We start from the raw sequence: 8746 nt of genomic DNA, 5'->3' as shown, positions 1-8746 counted from the left end.
TGTTGATTTCCTTCGTGTCCGACTTTCATCACTTGTTCAATCAAAATGGAATCTTATGGCAAGACTGCAACTCCCAGAAATACTTTTCGTTTCCTATGTTGACAAACAGCTGATTTCCGGTGTCTTTAAATGTCCTGCCATTATTCTTCGACAAGCAGCAGTTAGGTTCGATGTTATTTGACGGAAAGAGACACCCAAACGTGGGATACGTTTAACCATTGGGATGCTTATATATTTAAGTATTTGTTTTATACCATTACGGTCTTTAGAGATGTGAGTTTTTTTTTTGTTAAGATTAACGGTCGTGATATCGCGGGTTGTCTTTTCTGTGCTCCCACAGTTCCTCTTTTCTGCCGCAGTCATATGTTCACTGTAGTTACATTTTAGCAACGTAGCTACCTACCTACATAAATTAGTTACCTACCTTGTAAATTAACACAGCTAACTAACGTTTCTTATGGTGTCATCTCCTTGCTAACCAACCATGCTACTAGTTACAAGCCAGCGTTAGATCTTGTCAAGCAATACGGTTGATTTTGAGTTAATCTGTCGAGGATAAAGCAACGAGTTTATAGCCATTTGTTAACTAAGTAACGTTAGTGTTGGCAAGCTACTGAAGCTAGCTAGCTAACTAGCTAATGTGTAGCCAAATGCTATGTATGTAAATAGCTTCCGTCTGACAGTGTATGATTGCTAGGCAGTGGTTAATTGATACATACGCGTGACACCTAGCCACCATCGTTCGCAGATATCACATCAACAGGCGAATCTTGTAACCAATTTTATGTTTCACGTTGGTCAGAGCGGTTGAGTTGGTGCCAGGCTGTGGAAAGCAGAGAAAGGAGGGGGGGTGGGGGGTTGAGAGAGTAGTGAAACGCACACAGTGTTCTTTGTGCCAGGGGTTTGGCCCAGTCTCCATCAGCAAAGCGCAACACTAACTGCCCAGTCGGCTCTGTTCAGAGCAGCTTCAGAGCCATGACAACTCAAAGGGATGTCGATATTGTGAGTATTAATTGCAACCCAACAACCAATCCTTAGTTACTGCATAAGATCCAATGCTGTGTATGTCTAATATTGACGTGGTTACAGTGCGTGTTCTGTTTTCCATGTCTGAATGTATTTGGAGGCTAGTTTAGGATCAGGGATTAACTCAAACAGAATAGCTGCTGTTTCTGTAATCATCAGTCAAACTACATTTTGAGATTGCCCCACATTTTTTGTAGAGGTGAGCCTTAAAGGCCCAGTGCAGTCAAACGTGATTTTTTTTCTTTTTTTCCCCCCCCTGTGCTTTTATAAACATTTCCACACTGAGGTTGGAATAATGCTGTGAAAATTATAATGCACTTTTAGTGTAAGAGCTGTTTTTCAGACTGCCTGAAATGTCAGCCAGTTTTAGTGGGAGGGAGTTTTGGCCTTCTATGGTGATGTCACCATGTGGTAAATTGGTTAATAGACCAATCGAGTTCCAAACCTCTCTGCCAATAACAGCTCATTTAAATTTCCCTTCCCCACTCAAAACATTCTCAGACAGTCTTAGCTAAATTCTTGCTTGAGAAATTGTCCTTTTTGCTAAGAAACTTCTTTTTTAAATTTTTATTTAAAAAAATCTTTGTTTTTATTTTTTTTTAATCTCGCTAAGCTACTTAAATGTTATCCAGAAATGATTTGCTATTGAGAATTAAACGCCTGCATTGGACCTTTAACTGATTTGATTCATATCCCCAAATCACAGCTCTACCCTCTTGGGTATTGTTCATTTCTTAAACAAACCTGTATGACCAGTGTAACACAAGTGCCACGGACATGGTTTTTAAGGCATGGATGGAGAGGGGATTTTTTTTTTTTTTTTTTTTTTTTTACTGAGGAGAACCAGTCAAATTGAAATCATAAACAATCTAAAAATCAATGCAGAAGCTAGTAGGCTACTTTGGACTGCCTGTACTGTTGTGTACTGATGCCAGCTTGTGGTGTTCTGGATTCCTCTACTTTTGCTTATTTGGTAGAATCTCTCATTGTCACATATCTGTTCTCAATGCATGCATGTTGCAGACCTTTTCTCTTAATTCAAATCTGAGTTTTAAAGCGCATTTTTGTTTGTCTCTTGATTGGATAATCTTAACAGTATATCCTTGATGGATTAAAATAAAGGGCAGCTGGGCAGATTCTAGCTTGTTTTTTGTTTGGTTGTGGATAAGGGGGGGTTAAAGCTTGTTAATGATGACATGGGTATGTCACCCCACAGGGGGGGTTATGCAGTTCATGGGGGGAGGGGGGAGGGACTTCCTCTGCTTAGGGGGGTTGGCATGTTTGTAAACGGATCATTGTAGGACTGTCCTGACGTCACACCTGGTGGCACACTCTTTGTTCTGGCTTCCCTGATTACCAACAGAGAAAGTTTAGGATCAAATTAACACATTGTAATATGTGGGGGAAATACCCATCTGTTAACGTAACATTGATATTGGTCTCCAAATTATAATAGTATTGGTAGGCCTAATGGTTGGAATGCCATGATTTCCCAGGCATTTTCTGGATTCTGGTGGAATACCAATATCTACTATTTTTTTGATTGTTTTCTTTAATGTGAGGCAGTGGTTGTGTGTGCAGCGTGTTACGATTCGTCAACTAATGCAGAGGAGGGGTGGAGACGGTGTGCCTTCCATCCATAATGATGCTTCAGAGCATTTTTCCCTATCAGAGGTTCTGACCTGGGGCTGCTGCCACCACAGGAGGGAAGGCTTTGAGCCTGGGTCTCCTCTTGTGCAGGCACTGCTGTGTATGCTTAAGGCTACTTACCGTAGCGGATGTTTCATGAGTTGATAATAGATCCCATTTACATAGCCTACATGGAGTGTCTGACAGGAAACCTCAGAGTTGCACTACCTCAATCTACTTCATGTGAAATTATGTTTCCCTATTGCCCAATGGGATTTCAATTTCATGACTTGTATGTACTATGATTTCTCAGAAATAGTCAGTTGGTTTTATTCATTTGATTCATTATTCTGTGGCATTTGGGATTTGACTCAATGCACTGGACCTTACCTTGTCCTTCTCTTTTGCCGTTTATTCCCAGCAGAACTCTGCAAACAGCATGTGGATGATGTAACCGTTAAACCAAATAACTATTTTAAATCCAAGATTATATATATTGTTTTAAGTGCCATTACCCAAGTCTCCTAAAGAGTAAACCAGGACCATTCTTTTGGACTCTGTAAATGACTAATACATATGAAATGGTCTCTGTTTGTTTTAGGAGCCTTTTAAGGCTTTGGGGAAACATGTCATGAGGTGCTAGTACGATTAGGGCAACATGTCAAACACATTTTCATGTATTTTTTTTTTCTTTCGATGCTTTCATTTAGTGGACTGGGTGGGTACAAAGAAGAGCAGGGAAAAGCCCTTTCTAAGACCTTCACGTACACCCACCCACCCCCCCGGGTTACGCGTTGGCAATATCAATGTAATAATGTGGCCCAGGCCTGTCTGGGACACCTGGGGTTATCACATTAGGCCGACAGCCCGGAGAGAGGAGCTGCTCCCTGCCTCAAGCCACTGAAGGCCCACTGTTCTCCCCCTCCACCCCATCACCCCCCAGCTCCACCCTTATCTATGCCCCGTCCTACTATAGGGGCTCACTACACAACAAGCTCAGTCCTCTCTGAAGGAAGCAGCCCAGTCAAAGGGGCTGAGAGCTGCACCAGAGAAATCTAATTAGACTGGAATGCCAGTTTTGGTGCAGGCTTCCAAAGGTCATCTCATGTCATTTGAGGTGAGAGAAAACGGAAGGATTCCATGTGATTAGGCGACGCTACGTGCCTCTCATTGCTCGATGGGGTGGAAATGTGGACTTTTATTATACTGTAATCTTGTGATTTCTGTGGAGCATGTGTAGGATTATTCAGATGTTTTGTTTGGGCCATTACAGGTGAACCTGCGTCTTATCCTGGTCAGTGGGAAGACGCAAGACTTCATCTTCTCCCCCAACGACTCAGCCATGGACATCGCCAAGCACGTCTTTGATAACTGGCCCTTGGGTGAGTTTTTTGCATGTTGGGAGGTGGACCAAGAAACTACCACTTCACTGTCTTGTTTTCTATTGAGTTGTATTGCGGAATTAATTAGGTCACTTCAACTGTCTGATTTAGTGTACTGGGCATACTTCTATTTCTTGTTGTGAAAGCCCACTTTGATGTCCGTTACTGTTATAGGAACAGCTATTGGACCATGCCTTGTGTCGTAACACTTTATTCCATCTCCACACCCCTGATGATGGTAGTAATGTTTGTGTGGGTTCAACCACTGCAGGAAGTGTCTCTGAGTGTTTCTGGTGCCGATAAAAACAATTCTCCCCTGAGCTTCTGTGTGTTGTCTCATCGCTCCATCAGGATGGGAGGAGGAGCAGGTGAGCAGCGCCAGCATCCTACGCCTCATCTTCCAGGGACGCTTCCTGCATGGCAACGTCACCCTGGGAGGTATTTGATGGACCCTCCTACACACACACACACACACTCATCCTACATGTCTGAAATTTACTAGCGAATACTGTGACTGAATGACCTGTGTCATTTGAAATTAAGTTTGACCCTAGAGTCGGTGTCCACTCCCCCGCAAACATCTAATTAGCATACTAAAAACATCAACTGTTGAGTAAGAGAGATTCAGTTTTTTTGCATGGGCTGTGTCTCAATCCACCACATCCGCCGATGGTGGCCTTAGACTCTAGAGGGTTACCCGTGCCACACTTAAGGGTGGGGAATGGGCATTCGGAACATGTTTAGTAATACCATAATTAAAGAGGATTTATATATTCTGCATATTAATTGTTCATTGTCTGTCCTTTTTTGTTTTCTAAGCTTTAAAGCTGCCCCCTGGCCGAACAACTGTCATGCACTTGGTTGCCAGAGAGACCCTGCCAGAGCCTAACTCCCATGGTGAGAACCCCTCCGTCTCGTTCTCTCATCTCAAGGAGGTCAACCCATCCCATCACCTAGCTGTCAGGGACCATGTTGAGCTGTAATTGCTACAGCTTTAGGCCTTATGGTCCCTTTTGAACCGGAAAGTCTGGTGATATTTGCTCTCTAGTTGTCGTGTTTGCAGTTGTCTTACCAAGTTTCTTTCTATCGTCCTCGTCTTTGTAGGTCAGCGTAACCGGGAGAAGACCGCGGAGAGCAACTGCTGTCTGCTCTTGTAAAGACGACAACAAACCACAATCCTCCCCTTAACCCTCCCCCACATTCACCCCTGCTCGGCTTCTGTCTGCCCGTCAACCATGGATTTGGAGAGATCACAGGGAGATGGGTCACAGAGCTGTCAGCCTGCTGTCTGGCACATGTTTGTGGCACTCTGGCCTAATCGGTGGCTTTGGAATTATTTGTAGGTTGTTTTTTTTTTGTACCCATTTATTCAGATCAATTTTCTTTTTTCACCCTTTTGCCAGATTCTGCCTTTTTCTTCTGTGTTGTAAAACCATGTTGAGAATTTGTACATATCTCCGTGGTTACCCAGGATGAGATAGCTGGGTGACCATACAGGTTTTGAAGACCTCCCACAGGAACACTGTCATAGTTATGACTTCGGAACATTGACCCGTACTGTGGCGTTGGTCATTTGCATTGACTCCAAGTATCTTTCTGCTAATGAAATGGAAGTTCCCATGGCTCTTGTAGAACGGCGTTAAAACCTCTCATTGCACTTAACTGGGTTGTTTATTAGAAAGTGTTTCTCGTGTTTGTTTGTTTTGTATCGTCTTAATCTCCCCATCTTACAAAGGAAGAGAGAATAATGTCCTACTGTTAGACAAAGTGCCATCCTCCTCACCCAATGTAGACCATGCACAGTACAGTAGTTGACTCCTACTAGCAGGGTGTGTGTAGTCCGCCATAGCACCAGTGGAGTGGTGTGTATCTCTGACATGGGCCACACTCGTGTTTGTTCCTGGACTTGGACCAACAGAGGAAGAGTTCAAAGTTGTAAAGGGACACCTGTGTGTGTGGCATTGTCACGTGTTTGATCACCTCGACGGTGAATGATGAACTGGTCTAGCTAGAAGAATCTGAACTAACTCCTACACATTCTCCCCCTGGTTGTGAAGCCCTGCTTTTTTTCCACCTTTTTTTTAACTGAGTGAAAAGTATTGAAGGATTGCTTCTGAGTGACCATTGTCATTCTGTATGGCTTCCACCTCTGATCAACATGACCATTTAGACTACATCCCGTCCCATGGGACAGCCCCCTCGCCACTCCCCGTCCGACCTCAGTGAGGAATAAGGGAATCGACACCAGGAGCCAGTCAACAGAGAGGTGTTGGCATTTGGTCTTCATGGCCAACTACAGGACATTAGGACTAGAGGCATGAGGGAGCAAGTCCTTGGAGAGGGTTCCCCTCTGGAAAATAGGAGGAAATGATGATGGTATTTGACCTCCTTTTTGTTTGGATGCTGTCTGTTTTTGTTTGCCTTTTTGATTGTTGAATTATTCAGTAATATCATTAATATTGCAATTGGAAAATGTCAATTTTTATCTTGTATTGATATTGTTTGTCCAGTTGCTGATGTCTGACTCCTGTTAATTGAATGCCTTTTGTCCCAGGAGTTAGTGTGTGTGGGAATTGCGTATTAATTTTACATGACTGTATGTGTGAGTGGATAGGTTGGGGAAATGACTGAGTGTATGGAGACAGTTTGTGTATTTGAGTAATGGGTGTGTGTTTGTGAAAACCTAAAAACGGTGTGTGTGTGTGAACACTGGAGGTTAGTGATGCAGGTGGTGGAGTAGAACAGATTGGTCTTGGCTGTGGTTTCCATGGAAACAGTGTGAATCCTTCCTTTTAGTGAGTGTCCTTTGGTTAGTGGCCGTCAACCAATGTCACTGCTATGAAATGTAGCTCAATATGAATAAATGTATAAAAAAAAAAGAATACTAATGAAATGTTGTCTGCTTAAAGCTTGTATTATAAATTAATAAAACATCTTAAAGAAATGTTCTAAGTTTTAAAGTGTGGAACACTGCTTGGACAATATGCATTCTTCATTGTAGAGGTTGTGACTTGTGATATAGGGGACAGATCTATGTTCTTTGTCAGTAGTAGAACAGCTGGATGGCCGCTGGGTGGCAGTGTTGTGTAGCTACTCCATTCTCATCCTAGGCCCTGGGCTATCATTGTTCAACACCACCTGGTTGAGTCCCATACTTGTATTTTTTTTTTTAATTAACTAGGCAAGTCAGTTAAAATAATGACTGCCTACCCCAGCCACACCTGGACGACGGTGGGCCAATTGTGCGCAGCCCTATGGAACTTCCAATCTCGGCCGGATGTGATATAGCCTGGATTCTAACCAGGGACTGTAGTGACGCCTCTTGCATGCAGTGCCTGAGACCGGATTGCCACTCGGGAGCCCCTGTACCGATAAGAATTCCATGTGTGATACTCCAAGGTCAGAATGTACTATTTGATGTTGGCTGTTACATAACCTTTTCCTCTGACTGTAATAATGGTTGGCTGACGTTATCTATTATTCAGAGGTTCTTTGCAATGAATTTAGTTAAGTAGTAGACTGATCAATATTACTCTCCAATATCACAAATTACCTTAACAATGGATATGAATCAGTGTTTTGATGGATTACCTTATGTGGACTTGGATAACTACGGTAGGTAGTAATCAGTCACTAGATTAAATAAAGGTTAAATACATCAAAATAAAAAAATGGCTATTTTAATACATTCTGATACCAATTTATATAGTTTTGGTGCTGGAAATAAGTTTGTGCATCTTGGATTCTGTCTGCGATTTAGACCCCATATAAAATGCTATGCATGTTGTAGTGATTCAGTCGTAACAGTTGGTCGAACTCCTATTATTCAATATTATTCTCTCCAAAAACCTGGTTATGACGTATAACTGAGAGCGCTCCAGGTTTCCAGTTGACGTTGGCAATTAAAGTTAGGAAAAGTGCTGTCAAGCTCCCAGATTTATTCTAAAACCTACTGCTGTTCTTAATCTTTTAAATAAACTACTTGTTCTTCCATGCATCTGCTCATGTCTCTGTCTGTTTTTAGCTCTGTCTGGCAGTGGATGAAGTAACACAGAGAGGAGAGCGATGGTCATAACAAAGGGATCTCAACTGTGAGGTGATAACCAGCATCTCTGACCTGGAAGCAGCATCTGTTGAAAGCATCACTACTCTAAACACAGATACCACTGTTTCAGGATGAATAACTTGCATGAGTTGGCACGTGCGGTCAGTCTGTCCAGTGTGTTAGAGTGGGCCCCAGTCCAGGTTTGGCGACCAAGGGTAACAGAACCACACATGGTTCAGCTGGGCCGTCTCTGTGTACAGTGTGCTATGCTGCTGCGGTGATCGGCAGGGGTGGGGTGGAGTACAGCTGCCATACCCAGCTTCCTCTGGCCTTGGCTGGGGACTCTCTTCTGCAGGGAAGCCGTGATCTGGGAGAGGGGCTGCATGTGGCAGAGCGGAGGCCTGTCTGTAGTGATTTCTGAGGCCCTGGGAGACCCGTCACTCTTTTTCCCCTCTTCATCTTGGGCTCTGTATCTCACACTCCCTCCTCCAGCTCCCCCTCTCTCTCAGAGGCCCTTTGCAGGCACTCTGGGTAATAGGTGTGTGAACATCATAAGAGTATTAGATGTCTGAGGCTCTGCACTTGCAGTGGGTTGTGACTAAGGTTGCAACGTTACCGGTAATTTACCAAAGTTACTGGAATCTTCTGTTTTAATATACAGTCC

General features: G+C 43.3%; 2 protein-coding genes across 2 annotated transcripts in view; both read left to right on the top strand.

The window, feature by feature from the left end:
- LOC118377620 (sorting nexin-12) overlaps positions 1-8746 on the top strand; it is a 133938-nt gene that overhangs the window by 35452 nt on the left and 89740 nt on the right. The gene's annotated exons all lie outside the window — the stretch shown is intronic.
- On the top strand, positions 112-8032 carry LOC118377579 (ubiquitin-like protein 3). Its single transcript, XM_035764518.2, has 5 exons — positions 112-1002; positions 3929-4037; positions 4389-4475; positions 4857-4934; positions 5142-8032. Exons 1-5 carry the CDS (start codon positions 976-978, stop codon positions 5192-5194), a joined length of 354 nt encoding a protein of 117 aa, XP_035620411.1. The 5' UTR covers positions 112-975; the 3' UTR covers positions 5195-8032.

The sequence above is a fragment of the Oncorhynchus keta genome, chromosome 4, assembly GCF_023373465.1.
Source record: "Oncorhynchus keta strain PuntledgeMale-10-30-2019 chromosome 4, Oket_V2, whole genome shotgun sequence".
NCBI classification, from domain to species: domain Eukaryota; kingdom Metazoa; phylum Chordata; class Actinopteri; order Salmoniformes; family Salmonidae; genus Oncorhynchus; species Oncorhynchus keta.
The sequence above is the reverse complement of the archived record's forward strand: the minus strand, read 5'-3'. Positions and strand labels throughout refer to the sequence as shown.

What these genes read in the sequence shown, in the direction of transcription:
- LOC118377579 (XM_035764518.2), top strand. Translation starts at nt 976, where the DNA reads ATGACAACTCAAAGGGATGTCGATATT. An exon ending in CTTTGATAACTGGCCCTTGG is followed by an intron (nt 4,038 to 4,388) that starts GTGAGTTTTTTG and finishes TCGCTCCATCAG; the next exon opens with GATGGGAGGAGGAGCAGGTG. An exon ending in TGGCAACGTCACCCTGGGAG is followed by an intron (nt 4,476 to 4,856) that starts GTATTTGATGGA and finishes TTGTTTTCTAAG; the next exon opens with CTTTAAAGCTGCCCCCTGGC.